Source organism: Brachyhypopomus gauderio, unplaced genomic scaffold (assembly GCF_052324685.1).
Source record: "Brachyhypopomus gauderio isolate BG-103 unplaced genomic scaffold, BGAUD_0.2 sc168, whole genome shotgun sequence".
Classification (NCBI taxonomy): Eukaryota; Metazoa; Chordata; class Actinopteri; order Gymnotiformes; family Hypopomidae; genus Brachyhypopomus; species Brachyhypopomus gauderio.
In genome coordinates, this window is record NW_027506989.1 from 186,901 (window position 1) to 207,109 (window position 20,209).

The 20,209-nt window shown below is 40.3% G+C and overlaps 1 protein-coding gene and 1 long non-coding RNA gene across 5 annotated transcripts; one reads left to right on the forward strand and one right to left on the reverse strand.

The window, feature by feature from the left end:
- Nucleotides 1–181: 181 nt before the first annotated feature.
- LOC143501294 (utrophin-like) lies at nt 182–16,974 on the forward strand. 4 transcript variants are annotated; one of them, XM_076994942.1, is made up of 18 exons: nt 182–616; nt 728–1,230; nt 3,989–4,122; nt 4,418–4,574; nt 5,868–5,991; nt 7,125–7,240; nt 7,625–7,762; nt 8,710–8,788; nt 8,949–9,009; nt 9,186–9,247; nt 9,461–9,535; nt 10,079–10,280; nt 10,388–10,473; nt 10,634–10,788; nt 11,692–11,858; nt 12,014–12,125; nt 13,210–13,343; nt 15,257–16,974. In XM_076994942.1, the coding sequence occupies exons 2-18, from the start codon at nt 1,129–1,131 to the stop codon at nt 15,405–15,407; spliced, it is 2,055 nt and encodes a 684-aa protein (XP_076851057.1). In that variant the 5' UTR covers nt 182–616; nt 728–1,128; the 3' UTR covers nt 15,408–16,974. The 4 variants fall into 4 exon arrangements, with proteins under 4 accessions (XP_076851057.1, XP_076851058.1, XP_076851056.1 ...); XM_076994941.1 differs by having other exon boundaries at nt 183–616; nt 728–1,320; XM_076994944.1 differs by having other exon boundaries at nt 183–616; nt 728–789.
- LOC143501295 (uncharacterized) lies at nt 6,403–16,992 on the reverse strand. Its single transcript, XR_013126873.1, has 2 exons — nt 16,894–16,992; nt 6,403–9,049 (listed from the first exon to the last, which is right to left on the reverse strand). It is a non-coding gene; the product is annotated as an uncharacterized LOC143501295 (long non-coding RNA).
- Between the last annotated feature and the right edge of the window lie 3,217 nt (nt 16,993–20,209).

Consider the following 20,209-nt stretch of genomic DNA (forward strand, 5'->3'; position numbering starts at 1 on the left):
CACAGGTGTGTTTTAAAAAAATCATGACAAAGAGCCACCATGCACGCCTGTAATCCTAACGTTATCCTAATCCTATATCGGCCGTGCTCTGTTGTACATAGATTATAAATAACAGAAGCACACAGTGTTTAGGCCACATATTCTGTACCTCTTGGATTTGCGCCTGTCGTGTCTTTATTTATACCGCGATTGCCAGAGAATATGGTTTAAACAGCACAACCTGATGACAGAAACGATTTCCTGTTTCAATTACTATTATTTCTTTCATTTGTTTGCCACGTTGTTAGGTTCTTTTGCCACTAGATGTCAGAATTTAGTTTTGACTGTAAAATCTTTTGGGTAAAAGTCCTGTCTTTGATTACTGCCAAATAATTAAGACGAATTATTGAGTTGAATGTTTTAGTTACAACTTTTACATGTTTTAGTTACTACAAAAAATGGTTTAACTGTTAAACAAGTCTCGAACATTCTGACATTTTGTTTGACCGCTGTTTTTACCTATAGTTATATACAATGTAAATTTCTTGGGACACACCAGATAAAACATATAACGGACAGTACAATGCAACCTAAAATCAAGCTGAAACATCACACCCTGACCACCCTGGAAGAGTTGGTGAGCTGCTTTGGGCTGTTTTTCTCTTAAGGGGGTGTTGATACCAGTGATTGAGCGTCCCTAGTCACAACGAAAATGGATGACTCTATTTCTACTCAACTCTATTTCTAGGCAGAAAGGACAGGTTGAGGACGATACTCTCATAATGCTCAACGTCTGGCGTGGCTTACCATGTGAGCTCCCCACCCCTCCCTCTCTCAGCCTCTTTCTCGTTCAAATCTCCTCCTCAAGCACAGAGACTCGCTGTCAAGGGACCTGGCTGTTGCATTGTGGAGGCATATTTATGCTTGAGGTTCTTATGTTCCTGTGGATTTATCCTGTGAGCGTTCGTGTGATTTGCACAGTGAGCGTTCATGGAAGAAGGTCTGAGTTGCTGGAGCTACGTGTCTCTCCGTTGCTCTGTGCACCGTGCTGCAAATCAGCCTCTTTTCCACTCACCTATGACCTTCGCCTATGGAGGCGGACTGTTGAGGAGTGCAGAGGTGAACTAGCTGAGATACTTGGGGAGTTAGATGCTCAGCGCACACAGTGGGAGGGCAGGAAGCTCCCCTGTCTGCAGGATGAGAATTCTGAGGAGCTTTCAGAAGTCCAGCAGCCAGAGGATAATGGCTATGGTGAGGTCCTCACTACAAAAAGTGATGCTCTTTCTGCACAGAGTACAAAGGATAGCTTTCACATCACCGAAATATCAAAAACTACGGAAGGTATGGTAGTTTAATTTTTCATTAATTATTACATATCGGATGCTGTGCAGGTGCTTTGGTATGGAGCTGTGTGCTGTACTTTATGTCGATAGTTGATGTGGATGTGTCAGACATTTGTGTGGGAAATGTTATAAGAAAATTATAAATCGTAAGGGATGTTAAATGTCAAAGAAAAGGAAATAGGTAACAATGTTTTCTCAATAAGTCAGATATCGTTAATAAAATACTAAAAAGATCATTAATCAAATATCAAGGACATTCTTCATTATTACATATGTCCAAAAACCTGCTGAAGAGATGGAAAGTGAGTCTCGTGCCAGTGTAAATCAAAACATCTTATCACAGTTGGAAAAAGATTTCTACTCCGCTTCTTTATTCTGTTTTTCAAGTTCATTATTTCATGTAGTTTGGTAAAGTTGTCATTTGGACACTGGTAACAGGAGAAAGGCTAAAGGTCATAATAGATTACTGTTTGCTTGTCACACCCTCTTAGAATTTGGGATAATTAACTCCAGAATGGGAGTTAAAAACAGGCATAGTGTGAAATGGATTCCAGGAACATGACATCTTAATATTGGTCAATTCAGTTTCATTCCAGTGTTACTCAACATTCTGTGTCGTTCCATTGCTTTTGACTTTTATTGACTTTCTAATGCAAATTGTGAGTGTTCATTTCACTTCACCTTATATGATAGTAACAATCATCATTATCATTATAAGGTCATATTAATTTATTCAAAGAAAAAATATATATAACATTTTGGGGAAATTAGAAATATGAGTTTATTAATTATCTGGGATACAAACAAATAAACTACTTCTTGCTCACAACGACATGCTGATAATATGGTGTGTGAGTGTTATGGGTATATAGATAATAATAATAATAATAATAATAATAATAATAATAATAATAATAACATTTTATTTAAGAAGCGCCTTTCAGGAAACCCAAGGACACTGATAGATAGATCTATAGATAGATGCATATGGAAGGTGATAACTAAAAACCTGCTAATTTTATGTTAGAACGAACATGCACAAAGTTCTTGCCTATATGGACCAATTTCCACCCTAAGAAGTTGCATAGTTGCATTCATAACTCAAATCCAACCTCTATTCAGGATGCTTTGTTTGGATTTGTTAGATCAGTATATTTCTTTATAGTATAGTCTTTTTATTTATGAGAGTATGTCATATTATGAGTCCCATAATGTAGGATGTAACATACTTTTTGCAAGGATAAACATGCTGAGTATTTACATTATCTTACATGGTTCATGGAAAAGTTAAAACAAAACAAAACAATGGTGGTGTATAACAATTAGCAAAGAGCTGCCATACTGCAAATCACTATTTTATTAAGGCCTTGAAGTGACAGAACAATTTGGTGTAGGAACTCCATTCTGGTGGTCGGCGTGTGGACGGAATTCAGCGACGTAATTTATATCTTAATCAGGTGGAGAGAGTCGAGCCAGAACGGGACAGAAGAGAGCTGCTGCTTCTAACTCTGTGCACGTGTGTAAATCCTCTTGAGGTTGTTCTAGGAGGCTGTCAGTCACTGTGGTGGCAGACTGTGAACTTTCATTACTCTCTGGGAGGGAGGTGCGCCAACCGGGAGACTCGTACGTGATGAGCGCCGCTGCCGAAGCAAACTGCCTACAATGAGTCCTATCAGCGTGTCGCTGTGCCTTTCATCATCTGTCTGTGTAACCACCGATACTGTGTCCATAGACTGATATAAAAGCCCCAGTGCTGTGGTAAATAAAGCATTAGGCCTATTTCGGATGCAATTGATATGAAGATTATGGTGCGTGGCATGCTGTTGATTGTGTCTCTGAAGCTTGGCTTGCTTTAGGATAAATAGTCCATCAAACTACAGTATATGTTTCTTATAGTGTATAAAACCCAAAATGAGCAGCCGTGTAGCAGTAGCGACGTCTTGGTGCATCATTTTGAGTTCCTTGTTGTTTCTTACCATCTGATGTGATCCCCTGTGTGGGCTACTTACCTTTAGCTATGGCTACTCTCTTTATAATTTGCATTATTGCAGTGTTAGCCTTTGTATTATTAATATTGCAAAAGACTGATGGTGCAATATGCAAATTCTGACCAGCATCAGACATTCCAGATGACTGTTCTGTGTTTTGTTGAATCAAAATGTATTTTGGTCAAAGTACAGGCCACTATTCAAAGACGTCAGATCAAAGGTTCACAATGTTGTACTGTAGGCGCCTACAGTGGGCGTATCCCTCAGGCCGCGTGCCAGGTGCACCGTGACAAGAAGAACAGCAGTTCCTCTCACGCGTAATGAGTCAGTGCTGACAGTAAAGTTCCAGTTTTTACTGGGAGTCTGGCGGTATAAATCAAGCATATAAAATGTCTTTCAAAAGCAGCTCAATACATTCATTGTTCTCTTTTGTTCTAGATTAGTCTAGACGCTTATGTTTCTGCTGCACAGAACAATACAATATAAGTGGTCTCATACCATGCTACTTATGACATTCAGTGTTTCTCAAACTAATGACTTTGGCCTGACTTAAGGGAAGGGGGCAGCAACTTTGTATTGTTTTTGCAGGCTCTCTGGAGAACACTAGTCAGGAACGGAGAGAGACTGTAGGGATCCATGACATCTCAGATTCTGTGTATTCTTGTTTCTACAATCTAGGACCCACAGGCAGAGACTGATTGTGATCCTATCAGAAGGGGGACCAAACACGGTGACCAAGCGCAGGGCACCCAGGCAAAACGCCATGATGAAAACATGCAGCAAAATGAGGGGAACACTGCCTTTCCCCAAAGGTGCCCTGTATACACAGATATTTACAGGCATGCTGTACTGTCTCCGTCTTAATGTTTGTACAATTTAGCTTCAATTATAAAACCTCATTAAAACTTATGAAACATTTAGCTTGAGTCACATAACCTTATTAAAACATATGAAACATTTAGCTTGAGTCACATAACCTTATTAAAACGTATTACACTCATTTTGAAACCGACGTATCAATACCTAGTGTGTTTATTTAAGTCCAGATGGGCACGGGTGAACACTGTGTATTACCTCAGCCCTGTGTGATGTGCCATGTTCTATCAGGGAGTGTGTGGAGCCTCAGTGTGAGAGAGTGGCAGGACTGCTGACACTGCTGGAGGAGATGTGGTTCTGGGTGTGCCTGAAGGAGGAAGAGCTTTCATGTCAAAGCCCTGCTGAAGATGATATTCATGTTCTACTGCAGCGACAAGGCTACTGCGCGGTCAGTTCCTTTAGATGTGTATCAGTCGGTCAAGGAACATACACATAGAAATGCATTTCATCGTATCGTGGCTACCAGGCATAGGAATAAAACTTCCTAAATAAAACACAGTGTTCAGTTCAGAGAGACCGAGCATGACTTTACATTCGAATGTGTTTGGATTTCATTTGACTTTTTTGTTCTCTCAGGCCAGTTTTACTATTCAGAATGTAACTCTATATTCAGGGTGAATTCCATATTTCAAGTGAATGTAACATTAAGTTTCCAGTAGTGGATCAAAGCTCTTTATTATTAAAGGGCTGGTGGACCACTCTACACACAGCATTAACACTGACGTGTTAATGCTGTAGTTGTGGGTACACCATCACTGCAGGAGTTTATTACGTGCAATCATATTCAGTCAACAACAGGTCAGAGTTCAGAAACTGACCAATTACTAACAGGGTAGAGGGTGCTTTGAACAAGGCGTGCATTGCAGTGTATGAATTACAGATCCTTAAGGTAGCCCTGCAAGGTGCTACCAGACTTTTCCAGTTGTGCTTTTATCATGGTGTTGTTTCTAATACAGTGTTGTAGTGATGTACTGTTAATGAAGAACACCATTCAGCGTAGTTGTTATAATTAATTGCTGGCCATTCACTTAAGACCTGGCCTGCAGATTGCCAGTCCAATCATATATGCGGTGCCAACTCACAGCCAGTGGGTTGTCATTATGAGTTACTGTAATGATATTTGAAGGATAAAAATAGCTAATGATATTATCAGCCATTTGGCTCTATCACTAGGGAACACAGAGAGAATGATACAAGAGTTTTGCTCTCCATATTGATCATAAAAATAGATGCTTTTACCCTGCGTGAAGGAGCTGGATTCTCAAGGTGACTTTTAGCTCAATCAAATCTGAAAACATCTTCACATGAAACACATTTTTTCCCAAATGTTTATTCTTGAATCTTCCTTCTGACAGACAATATCAAACTAACTCATATTTTATTTAACGTAGACCACAAAATAACCTTTAATAACCTTTGAGTTATTAAGTGATACCATTTGTGAGGACCATTTAGGCATGTCTACAACAGTCTTGGAGATCAGTGGGGTATGACAGCACTACAGCTGCTCCAGGATTACCTCCCTACACTGACACACTGTACTGTTTAATCCTAGCAGTGTATCCCTACACTTATACACTGTACTGTTTAATCCCAGCAGTGCCTCCCTACACTGACACAATGTACTGTTTAATCCTAGCAGTGTATCCCTACACTTATACACTGTACTGTTTAATCCCAGGCTCTGGAGAGGGTGCTAAGTAGTGGGAGTCAGGTTTTGGACTCCAGTCTTGAGCAGGTGTGCCTGGCCCGGGCTCCACAGCCAGAGGAGGATCTGAGAGATGTCAGCATGGAAGCAGCAGCAGGTCAGAGCCACACACACTACCCAATCCATCCATCCATCCTAACATTCACAAATATCATTACGTCAGTACACACTTCCCAGGCAGGGGTGCAGTCACGGGTTTTGGACATATTGGGCCCCAGCATCTAATCTGATAATCTGTTAGGGCTCCTGTCAGTCACAGGCCCTTAGACCCCGTCCTCTTTTTCCTCCTCCATACGGTTTCCAAAGTACCATAAAAATGTTTGCCTCTGTTAGACTCTTAGCAGCTACAATTGAAACCTCCTTAATAACTTTGAATAATTAACTTTTAATCTACTCCCAGGCTCATCTCTTCTGGCAAGTGAGTGGCATCATTGTGAACTGATATGTGTCACTTTTATGGCTGAGTGGAGACAGTAAATCTGACAAAAAATGTTGAAAGGGGAAGGTATAAATCTTGTTTAGTTTTATGACAGCTTATAGCTAAGGATAGACAGATTATTATTTAAGCAGCACATAGACAGGTGCTGACCAGTATTGCAGTGGGACATGAAAGTCTTTGTGAAAGTATTTTGGACTACCTGCATGTCCTCATTGTTCTTATAGCCCAGTGGTCTTCAACTCCAGACCCTCAAATAAAATTTTTAGTCCCAGATTGTGTAATCATTAGCAGGTAAATGAGCAGTTAATGCTACCAGTAATTGCAAAATTTATGGACACATTGTTGATTCATGGTTAAATAGTTGAAATTGAAATCTGTTGTTTTACACTGTGAATTAATCAAACCATGTTATGGGACTTGTCACTTGTAGTTGATGTTTAAGTATAATGTTTAAAGCGAAATAAAAATGAGGTTTCGATTTTACCGTTTTTATGTTATGGGCCAGGACATTTTTGTCTGCAATAGTGTGAGACATTGAAGAGGTGTAGTCTGCATAATGTATCTCATGAAACTACACAGATGATCCATCATTTTAAGTGGAGAAGAACTCAAAAGGACAAATTCAGATAAAAGAGGAAAGGAACTACCAAACATTTGTTACTGTCACAGTCATTGTCCTTTATAAGTCTCAGACATGACATGACATGTATTTATCGCTGTTGTTCAGTATTCCCTGGTGTGGGTCTTCTACTCTTAGCTGCCTTTCTTCTCTGGATGTTGCTCCTACCCAGCATGCTGTCTGCAGAACAGTGACTGCGGACGCTGGGCTGGAACCATGCGGGATGATATCATGGACGTCCAGCACTGCTGGAAATGTCTTCATCCTCACGCAGACAGCTGGCAGCAGGTCAGCCGGGCACCGGGGACGCATCGGGCCCTCCAGGAGGCCGTGGATCAGCTGGGGTTGGCTTAGGCACACAGAGAGAATGTGAAGGAAGGGCATTAGGAGGACTGGTTGGTTAGGTCTGTGATGGGTTGTTTTGAGGAGGCTGCTGTAAAATGCCTTTTTAAAAATACCTGATTGAATTTTTGGGCATCAACACAACTTTGTTTGCTGAATTTGTATTTTGGAAAATCGGATGGGCTTCACACATGTAAACAAAGAGGCATGGCTGATGTAAACTGAGTTATCATAGTTGTTCTGCTTTCCTTGTCTAAGAATTGACTGTGGTTTTGTTGGCTAAGCATTACAGCTGTATCTATGAATAAAAAACTTTTCTTTATTAACTAGAGCTATTTTGAGAGAGCAGAGGTCCACCCCAATGTAACAGCCATGAAAGTCAGCTTGGTTCCACCTCCTGACATTCATCTGGGTCCACTATCGTCAGCTCTACCTCATAGCCCCCAAACACTAATGGACCTTTCAGAGGTAAAGAGACTCAGTAGGGTTCTATCACTCAAAGCTGAAATATTCTATAGATGAATATATGAATTTGCTACTGAAAGGTCACCGGAAAGTCTAGAAGAAAATCAAATGTCTAAATGCCATCATGACTGGGTCGTGGTCTGCCTACGAAATATCATGTATAATAATTTTGCTTGCTCATACGACAGTGTATGAGATCTCAACAGGGGTCAAGTGTTCAATACATCATCTGATCACTTTGATACAACTAATTGACCTTTTCAATGCATTTCTTTTCATCATTGGCATTGATAAATGTGGCCTTTAATCTTAAAGTCACAGTCACATGACACCTTGCTTTGTGTGGAGGTTGGCCCCTTGTTCTGTCCTTCCAAAATAATCTGTCAAAGTCTCTTGGGGATACAGTTGAGCTGCCTTTCCCCTTTGATCTAGGCTGCTGGTGAGGACTGATAATTAAACCTCTGTTTCCAGAGGGACTCCTGGGTCATCCAACACTAAAGCCTTCAGAGTGATAAAGTTGTATCTATCCAAACAACAAACAGCAACCTTGAACCTCTGGAGAGTCCAGGGTGGCCAGGCTATTCATCATAGTGCTATTGAAACAAAACAGTGAGAGAAAGAGCTAAAAGTGCAGGCCATGGTCTCAGTGCGGGACATGGTCCGAGCACACTGTCTGGGCACGATTATGGCGTCTGGCCATTTCAGGCAGAGAGTTCCTTCATTTATTGGCCAGCCAGGATGCCATCCACCCAGTGGCTCTGCTGGGCTAAGTGTGTCAGAGGAGAGTCGGGATTGTCTGATTTGATTGTCTGATCAGTCATTGCATTGTGACATTTGAGATTTGAAGTGCTGTCAAAATAAAAAATAATCTTTGCTTTTGTTGTTGTTGTTCTTAATTCAGGTTACAAAGTTATGTGTTATTTCTGAAAACTTTTATCAAATCTTTGCAGGAGATAGACATGAATCAAAACCGATGGCTCCTAGATGCTCAGGCTGATAACAGACTGCTGTCCCAAGACATTTTGTCTGGTAAAGTGAAGTAAATAATGTGGGCATGTATTGTATTCTATTATTATTCAAGTTATTTGGCACCATTCATCTTAACTGCACTACATGATTGCTGGAAATTGCAGTAGTATGTGATATGATTACCCTTTAAGATACAAAGGGGGTTATGTCTCCTCAACAGTCTCCGTTCGTTCTCCCTGGCAGAGGGCAGTCCTCCATAATGGTGTCCCTTACTACATCAAGTGAGTTTGGGTCTTCATACACTCATCACTCTTCTTCGCCCTAAGTTATCAAACACAGAGGGCATTCAACCCTTTACTTCCTAACACACTAAACTGAAATGATACAGTATTGCTATTGAGATGTGGGTTTTTTTGGTTTTGTTTCTGTTGGGTTTGTTTAACACTCTGAAACTCAGCCATGAATGTCAGACTACATCATGGAATCATCCACAAATGACTCAGCTATTTAAGTCAATGGGTGAGTTCTGCTTCTTAAAAATGGCACTAAAATATAATCTGATCTAAATATAAAATACTGAATTATTTTAATTTGTCATTTGTTTTAACCAAAGGCACTTGCATTAGTGTTTCTGTGTATGCTAACTCCTCTGTATGTGGTAGAAGTCTATGATTTGTGCTGTTATGGACTCCACCCCCCACACACACTCCCCAAACCCTCCCGCTCCTGTAGATGAGCTGGGAGACGTACGTTTTTCTGCCTACCGCACAGCCATGAAGAGTCGGCGGGTGCAGAGAGTCTTGGCCTGTGAGTGCCATCTACACCCATCTGTGTCCTACGCCATCATTCTCCATTCACCCATGGAGGGGTTTAACACTTTCACAGTGCATCCAGTATAGTGATTAATGAAGGCACATGGAGACAATCTAAGCAGCCCTCCATATGGCATTTGCACTCAACACAACAGCGAGATATATTGAGGGCAGCTTGCAAGATCTAAATCTCACTATTGTGGTACAGTTTTAACTGACAACAGTAGTACACAATTACAAAAAACATCTGTGAGTTGGAAGTCTTATCTTTGCTGTGAAGCTCTTTATACATTTGGGAAGTAGATAGAACATGTAATTGATTGCAAATCTGATTAATCCCAAAAAGGAATTAAGCACTTTTCTTCTTCTTTTTTTTTTTTACAGCTTTTTGAATTTGGAACTTTCATTACATGGCAGCAAATAACGTTCCGCTTTGCTGCTTTCCATTAATATGCGCTGAATGGAATTCATTAAAGATGTGTCCCCTGTGGACAGAATGAGTAGAGATGAAATTGTGAGTTCTCTTTGTCTGTTCCAGTGGACCTTCTGGAGTTGTCCATGGTGCAGTATGTCTTTGATCAACATCACCTGACTCACAATGCTCATCTTCTGGAGGTTCCTGCAGTCATTAACTGTCTCTTCACAATCTATACTGGACTTCATCAGTTGTATCCAGACCAGATCAATGTCCCTCTTTGTATTGATCTGTGTCTTAATTGGCTTCTAAATGTCTATGACAGGTGAGTACGGGTTTCGATGCCTGTATCACTCGTCTGAATAACAGTGATATTACAGTGAATTTGGTTATTAGAGTGGATGTTAATGGGCTGTGGTTTCTATCTGATAGTGGTAGAAGTGGGAAAGTTCAAGTCCTATCCATGAAGATCGGCTTGCTTTCTCTTTCAAGAGGACACCTTGAAGACAAGTACAAATGCAAGTAGTTTCTGTGTTTGTCTTTTGCAAATGCAAGGACCCCATTCAGCACACCAAAGTTCCTCTAATGTTCGGAGCAGAGATCTTCAACCCAGTGCATCACTCTGGGCTGCACATAATTTAATTCCTTGGTTATAGTCCTGACTGGTGTCCCCCTCAGACCTGTTCAGCCAGGTGTCCAGCTCAGGCGCCTGTGACCCTCAGCAGCTGGCCCTGCTGCTGCACACCAGCTTACAGATCCCCCGACAGCTGGGGGAGGCAGCCGCCTTCGGAGGCAGCAGCGTGGAGCCCAGTGTCCGCAGCTGTTTTCAGCATGTGAGTCGAACACTGCCAGACCCCCCCACCCCCCCACGAGGCTCAGCTGGGAAACGCATCACACTGTACAATCACAGTTTCTGGAAAGTGCTTAGAGGCATATTGGTTTTTAAGTGAGTTTTTACGCTTGTTTTTATTAGAGAGTTAATTTTGGATTTGTAATATGGTTTTTTTATGAATAAGATATAATGTGATTATCACTCCAGGGCCTTCCATGGGGGCTTCTCTGCTATTCTGTTGATGACCGGAATTTAGTCCAGACTAAAATCTCACTATAAGGAGTCTGAAAGCTGACTCACACTGAAGGACATTAAAATTAATTTGCATTTTCTGATATCATCATAATTTCTGAGGGGAATCCACCTTGTATATGAACATATTCACCTATAATGAGTGCTTGAGACATCAAAAGGCATCTACTGATAAAGGACAAAAAATCATTTATAAAACCATTTGGCTTGCGTATGGCCAGAGAGTTGCTGTCTCTATGCTGTTCCATATCTGCCACACCACAGTCTGTTTTATTTCATGTTTAATGGTCTGTGAAAGAGGTGCCTTTGATGACTCTGCATTTTATTTGGCTGCTGTAATTGATCCATTAATGTAGTAACAGGTCTAATGCTGTAATGAGCAGTAATGCTTCCTTTTAGCCACTCGGCCAAAATTACATCATACCGGCCCCTGATAAATCTGGATAGGGACTTCACAGACTCCTATAATAGATCATTATGCCTCTGAAGTGCTATTGCAAAGTGCAATCACCCCCCCCCCCCCCCCCCCAGCTCCTCCCCTCCCAAAGTGAGTACCACTGGAAGTTTCTTAAAGCTGCACAGTGTAGACATGTGGAAACATTTTCCAAAGTGCCCAAGGAATCGGTGACCCCTCCCTGCTCATGTGCTCCAGGTGAGCAGTACGGAGACGATTGAGCTGGACCAGTTTGTGGAGTGGATGCACCTGGAGCCCCAGTCCATGGTGTGGCTACCAGTGCTGCACCGAGTGGTCGCAGCTGAGACTGCCAGGCACCAGGTCAAATGTAACATCTGTAAAGGGTTCCCCATAGTGGGCTTCAGGTACACTGAACTTATGAGAGATGATCTCTTATACGACCATGAACGGCCTTTGTTTGTGATCATTATGTTGTGGTTGGCACCATGCACAATGAAGCTGATACTGATTAAAGTGCAAGAGATCATAAGAGGTTTTTAAAACCCGTTCATTTTTTTAGGTATCGCAGTCTAAAGCATTTTAACTATGACGTATGCCAGAGGTGTTTTTTCTCTGGGAGAACGACCAAGGGCCACAAGCTAAACTCTCCCATGGTGGAGTACTGCAGCCCTGTGAGTATCTTTTATTATGTCTGTCATGATCTCAGTCCCTCTACAACTCACACTAGCACACGTCATGCATGCTCCCATAGTGTCATCTTGAAATTGGCTGCTAATACTTTAGCATGGAGAATGAACCCATGATTGAGGAGCTCCAACACTATTAGCAACAGGCAAGGATAATATCTCATTGACTTTAACCAACTGTATTCTATTATTTAGAAAAGCAAAGAAAGAAAATACAGAAAAGGATAAGCTGGTGTAACCACTGTTATGAACAGCTCTGGAAATCGGGGAGCAAATTCTGGATTACAACTTTATAAATAAATAAAAAAACCAGTATAGCAGAGCAGTCCTTTCTCAGAGCACCAAAACAGCAAGTGGCTGACAGGTCCATAACACTGTTTTGGGTGAATACATAGAAGAGCAGATAACTGCAGGAAAAGCGAATATCACAGCATGAAACAGACAAAGGCCAGATAACTCAACGCAGCAGTGAAGAAAGTGATAAACAGAGGCTTAGAAACTCGCAAGCAGCAAGAGAATAAATAATAGCCTGTAGCAAGAGGAAAAAATAGGTGCTTCACAGCTTGATAGTGGCCAAGCAGGACAGGTGATCAATAGGTCGGCGATGCGTAGGCTGGTGTTCAGTAAACCACTAATCAGTAGCACAGTGATCAATATGGCACCAATCAATAAGTCTTTGATCAATAGGCCTGCAGCACTGAGCACGGTGTCGTGAGGCAAGGCCATGAGCAGGACAGTCAAGCAGTAGGTGGCAGACTTCAACATCAGCATGTCTCAGCTCATAAGCCTTTGTCACACAGTTCACTTCAGGAGGGCTTTATACCATAAATGTCTTTTGTTTCCTTACCAGTCCAAACTTCACCTCTACCTGAACAATATTAAGTACTTTAAGGACCAATGTAAGAATAAGCTCACAAGTGCAGAATACAATGTCAGTGTTAACTGTGATGAATTCTGAAGTCTGAGGTATCTGAGTCTGATATGGAATTTAAGGGCTGGTCTAGAGTTATCAGACTCATCAGATGCTGTCCACAGACACATGTAAGACAGTACTCACAATCTGTTCCAGACAACCTCTGGAGAAGATGTACGTGACTTCACCAAAGTGCTGAAAAACAAATTTCGATCTAAGAAGTACTTCACCAAACACCCACGTCTTGGATACCTGCCTGTACACACCATTATAGAGGGTGATCCAGACACGTGAGTATTAATTATAAAATACTGCTGTTGGACAGTGAACTGATGCTTTTCTCTAACTGCATGATATACACATATGCTGACCAATGCCTCCATATAGACAAATCACATGTGCAGAATACCTTTGTCATTTCTTCCATATTATTTATGCTCTACATTCAGCTAATGTTCATCTGTATCTCTAACTTTGCTGCGATTATGTACAGCAGTCATCACTTCACTAAGTTTCACTAAGAGTCTTTATCTGAGTTTTGTTTGCTAGACATGATTTTGAATTGCCCAGCTTATTTACTTGTTTACTCTCCATTCTTGCACTGGAAAAGCACTTTGTAAGTTTCTCTGGATAAGAGCTTCTGCTAAATCCCGTAAATGTAAATGTAAATGTGCAGAACCGTTCATCTCGGTCAGAGGAGAGATTCGTTTCAGCTTCTACCTGTACACAGAGGGGTGGCGCTCCTCATCTGGGCGTTGTTGTTAATGACAGAAGTGATCTCTGCTTAGGAAATGTGAACACAGGCTTGACTGAGCTGCTCAGCGGTGTACAGTAGTACAGCACATCTGTTCTACCTGCCCCCGCCGCACTGGCCCACATCTCCACCCATCCTCGTGTCCTTCTTTCTCTATGTTGACTTTTAACCTTCTCTTTTGCTATAAATAATTGCTATGCCAGGAGACCCTTTTTTAGAGTGTGTATGAGTGTGTGTCTGGCCAGCAGAAACAGTGTTGCCTGGATAAACAGATGCCTCCTGTGATGATTGGTCCATACTGCTGCAAGCATGTCTCACTTATTGATGCTTCCCTCCACCACTTGTCCCGTAGTTGAGCTCAGAGTGGTGTGGCCATGTCTTCATCAGTCTCTCCTCCTCTTTCTGGCTTCCTCTGCCCATGTAATATTGATCAAAATATTGAACAAACTGAATACATCTCACTCTACAACCCACACACACACTGTCTTGCTCCACCTCACTTACAGACATCTTCTCATATTACCCCAAATCTACATATGTACACACACACACAGCAGAGGTTATATTTTAATTGTCAGTGCCAGGGTTAATTTTCTTACTATGCCTACAGTCTGCCACTGTACTCAGTGTCTTTTGACAAGTCCTAAAATATGCAAGACAGCATTACAACAGACAAGAACTTTAAAGGAATTTTTTTGCGAAATTTTGAACTTTGTTTTTAACAGGGTGTCTTCAAACATTTAAGAATAATTTCCATTAGCTCAGTTACAACAGCTAATGAAAATCAAGCTGAAAACTATAGCTACTTCCAAATGCATTTGTTAAATTTTAGATGCATTCATGCATGTGTAGTGCATCTAGGGCTGAGAAGGGTCTTTTTAAAACCCTCATTCCCCTCTACCTGGCCTAGTTTCAGATAGCCCAGATAAAGAGCCAGTGTGATGGTGCTATGTCCATGGCATCAGCAGGGAGGGAGGGAGTAACTCCCATCAATGTGACACATGGGCCACTCCTGTCTGCCGCACACCATACCACACAGACATCCAGACCCACTGCTGCTGAGCACAGACCCTTCACACTCACAAACCTCTACACTCACAAACTACACTCACAAACCTTTCTTATTTTAGAACTTTATTTAAACATTTAAAAAACAAGTTTAAATAAAAGCTTGAATGAGACAAATGTTCACATAGCTACGTCCTGGCATCGTTTAATGCCGGGACAAAACAAGTTTACAAGTTTGAGGGTGTGAAGATTTCATGCACTTAGATACTTGCTGTCTGTAGTTTATAGTTTACAGTTACAGGTGTGTTGCTAATATATTAGATTTTTTTTTTTTTTTTTAAGATGAATGCAAACTGGAGACTACCATTTAGTTTTAGCTGTCTGACCAAACTACCACCAGTGCGTCACTTCATTGTTTCTCGTGTGGTCAAATGTCTACAGGAGTGAAGAAGACACGCCCAGTGAAGAAGACACACCCACTGAAATGTGCATGGACTCCCCACCCAGGGCACCACGCCAGCCCTGCAGCCCAGCAGCCACCAGACACTGGACCCCCCAGGCTGGAAGCAGCTCACACGGACCCCCTGCCTGAGGCACAGGCAGACAGACAGGCACCCCGGCCCCGCCTCCTGACTCCTCCCTCTGCACTGCTCTCTTCCACTTAACATTTGCTTGCCAGAATGATGACAGGATCATTTTTGGACAGAAAACTTTAACACCGAAATGTACAAGGTGCTGATGTACTATATATGGACTAAATCTAACGAGAAAAGATTGGGGTCTGGGTGATAATGTGTTCAGAAGTGAAGGAAAAAAATATGCATTGCATCTTTTAAAGATCAAAAACTAAGGCACATTCATTATCCTATCTTTTTCCTATTGTTCTATTCCCGCTAGATTATGTGATACTGCCCTTGTTGGGCTGACAGTATGCAAACAAGTCTGCTTAGAGATTTTTGAGATGTAAATCAATAATGTGATGAGGTTTTAAAAGACTATAAATGATAATGGGAGCATGCAGAATAGTTTTCAAATACGAGAGAGGGAGAGGGAGAGAGAGTGAGAAAGAGAGACTACAGTAGGACAGATGGTTTGGGAATCAGAACAGTAACAAATGATCATACGTACATAATTCATACATGATCAGAATTAATTCCTAGACTTCGGTTTTGCAAAAGCTCTCTATAGGCCTTTAATATGCAGAGGTATCACATATCTGAGAGGTATCTCAGATGTACTATTTACTAGAGGTACTATTTTCTGCATGGACTGAAAATCTGGATTTTATGTGATAATCTGAGCCCATGGACAAATCACATAGCATAAACTAGCGCCTACTACATTTGAAATATGACACACAGGTTTTGCACATGTTTTTCATTAACGCATCATTTCTCAAAGTAGAGGTAGTTCCTTCTCCTGCATGCCTCTAGACTGTGTATTAACTATACCTATTTTATAGATGTTTTCTACAAGTATGCATTTACAGCCCATCTGTTGGTAACATGATGGTAACATTATTGTGGCTTGGCTGTTGGGGTTGAGTTGGTACATGTTTAGGAATGTTTCTAATTTTTTTCTCATGATTGTTTCACTTCTGTCTTGGTCTATCACCTACAAATATCCCACAGGTGGTAGCACTATGGACAGGACCGTGTGGCTGATAAAGACCTAGAGAATAACCAGTTTAAACCATGCATGGCACCATCGGGTTGGAGTCTCTGTCTATAAACACTTAAAAGATCTCTCAAATATCTATGAATATGAATGCTTATTTCTCCTACTCACTTGCAAACCTGTATACATCATGGACATGACCAATAACACCTTTTAATAAACAAACCAAGAAATAACTTTGTTGTTGCAAGAAAAGGACGATAGTTTGCTGTTATTTTACAGGACTAAAGGTCATATCTTCTTCATGCCTTTTCATGCTATGGTGGAACGTTGCTGTCTCCATATGCACAGATACTCTCTGTCACCTTCTTCATGAATGAATTAGCCCACCACTATAAGACACGAGTGAGAGGACTACCATTAATGTTACTGCTAAAATACATTTGAATTGATTAACTTACCGTACATACGTTGTAGCTTATCCTAAAATATATAAATCTTCTTTTTCCTTTAACATAAATGTCATGATCACTCTGGGTAATTAGAAAAGGCTGTTGTCTGGCAAGTCTGCTCAAGTCTCTTCCAGGAAATAGCAGTAACAGTTTCTACAGATTTTCAGAATTGGAAACAGTCCCAAATGAAAGAGGAATTCTATTTTATTCAGGGATTCTTGAGGCCATAGCTTTGACCATTTAACCATTTGACCTACTAATTGTTTACACAGAATAGAATAAATGTACATGGTTTACAGTTTAATTATTGTAATTGTTTAATATTGGTTTTGGAAACCATTCATTGCTGCAACAGGCTAGCAAATATTAGCTTTGCAAACATTTGAAATTAAGATTTTAAGGTCTTTCATTAAAATATTTTGATATACCATATATCCTACTATCAATAGAGTCCGCTGGACCTATTTTAATTCAGTGATATTTAATTGAAATCACTTTTGTGGTTACCAATTTTTATCTACAATTTGGTTCTTCATAGTAACTAAATGTAAACAGACTTTGATAGGGAAAACATTTTTATGGCCAGGGGCTGTGACTTCTGTCTGGCTTTTGTAATGCATTCAGATAAGAGAAGTAATGCTGTTACAGCATCGATTCTTTATACACCATTGTGGACCTGTGACTTAACCAGATGCTTAAAATCTCCATAGCATGGCTTTTTTGTAGTGTATGTAAGATCTGGATATACACCCCAGAATTCTAACACTACACTGGACTTGGTTTCGAGCAGGATTGCTGGATTGAACAGAACTCCATCTCTGCTCTGTTTCTGTTTCCTCCTCATTTTCATAAAACAGCTGAAACCTTAAATTTCTTTATAGTACATGTATGCCCTCTGAAAGAGGTTGCTAATTCTTGCTTGTGTGTAATGAACTTGGTACAGTAATATGAGGTTTGTGATACAGTTCAGATTACATCTCAAATGTTATGCTGACTTGTGATTAAAAGCTCATTTATAGGCACAGCTTTCTTTCCTGTCTTCACTGTTTTTTCAGCAAACTCATGAACTGAAGATCTGTTGATAATATATTAATTACTCCAGCATTTATTTCTGTCAGTATGTTTATGCTTATTCTGGAGACAGTGATGACTTATGTTTGTCTTCCCATCTGCCTGATGGCAGTGATCAACTAATGATTACATCTTTATTTATTAAAGTCACATCCATTAGAACAGTGAATTAATAGTATTAAAACCCATCTTAGTCTGGCATGACCGTAAGTGGCCTTATCCAAGTTAACTAACACTATAAGTTTTAGGTAACACTTTAAATAGCTACTGTTACAATGTAACTTTACTATTAGTAAAGTCTGTAATTACTCTATTGCATACATTTTTGTTCTGCCTTATGTAACTACAGTATCGGTGTATCATCCGTCACTGTTACTAAGTGTGTTACACTAATTTATGTTAGTTACATATTAGCAGCAGCCATGTAAGTTGCTACTGAAATAAGAAATGTGAAATTTTAAATGTGAACAGGATGTGACATTTTGTTAGAAACGTGGATATGATACTGACCTGAAGTACCTTTTCATTTCCTATAAAAAAGAAAGACAGTGAAAGCATTAGAAAATTTGTGTTCACCAGGAAACATTTAGAAATTGCAGAAGGTTTCACTAGAATCAGCGGGATGAGCAAGAAAATTCTGTTTTTAATGTTTGCTACACTGAGATCAATATTTAAGAAACCCTTGCACAAAAGCTGTAAAAGCTGTTAGGCAGGACCACAGTTAAGGCTTGACACAACCATTTTAAGGGCATTTGATTTGTTTGAGCGATGCTCAAAGTGACAAACAGTAATGTATCAGATATAAATTCACATAAAAAGGTTTATGGGTGGGGGATGCACATTCAGATTCATCTGCGGAGTCATCACAATGCTCAAGCAGCTGTATGAAGGAGAATCTGTGTGGATGAGGCATGCTGAGTGTCTGTAAACCAGACTAATGATTGTTCCTGGATTCTTCATGGGTGAACTTGAAGTTCTTTCAGCTTAGTTTTTTTCAGCTTTTGGAACAAGGGAGTGAAACCCTTTCTGAGACACCAGGCTCCATGAACTAATTTCATTGAGATTCACCTGAGCATTGCTCACAATTAATTCCATGTCCACTGGGTCTGTCCTGAAGATTTATTAGACTATTTTATCTCTTTCTTTTTTTTTGCCTCTTTGGCAATCTGCCAGGTAAGAGAACTCAAAGTATTATTAAAATATTTAATGTCAACACCATTTAATATGTGATCACTCAGCCCCTTGAGGATTATTTTTGAATAGTTAGCAACATGATTTAAAATACATTTCAATCTAAGTATTTTGCAATAAAGATATTCACAATTCGATGGGGGTGGGTGATATTTACACAAGTGTCAACCTGGTTTTACAAATTTCTTGCTAAAACTGACTTAAACCCTGCTTTGCATATACGGAGCAGCGTATTTCTGATTATTGCATGAGTCTAAACACAAGTTTTCAAAGGTCACAGCCCCAAGTGAAATAAAATAAGAATGATTTGGAGTTAGTCATGTGTATAAATGCATCACTAACATCTACTACCATCTTGAGGATGAAATGACAAATGCATCACAAATTCTACCAAGCTGTATCCATCTCCAGTGCTGAAGCACCCATGTACATACTGTCTTTTAATCTGAACTGAAACCTGAATTTGATCAACTCATCCCCCAGCCATCAGATGGAACAGGAGATGGGGATAGGGAGGAACTTCTATGTTTAAAACTCAGTGTTTGAAACATGGCATTGCCATTGTTGTCATGTCTTCCACCACAGAGGAGTACACCACCCACATTGATACTTGGGAGTCTCAATCCATCATCACCTGAATTCTAACACCTGACTCTAATTTCAGTGTATTTATACTCTTGTGTCCTGGATTGTTTTTTGGATATCATCTTTGCCTGTTTTTTTTCCTGCCTCCTCTCATGTGCCTGACCTTGGACTGCATCCATGTTGTGGATTCTGGATCATCCTCCAGCTCCACCGTCTTAAGTTTTCATTACTATTATCTGCAAGCATCTTGTGACTCTGTTTTACACAATGTCACATTTTATGCTTTCTATATAATGCACTTGAACCACCTTACCACAGGAAACATTTAGCTGTTACTTATATAAAGACATGCAAAGATGCATTTTCTGTATCTCTGACATACATGACATCATTCATTTTAAATACATACTTTTTTTAAGCTGCATTTGTATCTAAAATTGTATTGTTTGAAAACAGCAAGGAACCTGAATATAGGACA

Coding starts and splice junctions, on each gene's coding strand:
- LOC143501294 (XM_076994941.1), top strand. CDS start 1,129: ATGCTCAGCGCACACAGTGGGAGGGCAGGAAGCTCCCCTGTCTGCAGG. Junction 4,123..4,417: donor AACACTGCCTTTCCCCAAAG/GTGCCCTGTATA, acceptor ATGTTCTATCAG/GGAGTGTGTGGAGCCTCAGT. Junction 10,281..10,387: donor CTTCTAAATGTCTATGACAG/GTGAGTACGGGT, acceptor TCTATCTGATAG/TGGTAGAAGTGGGAAAGTTC.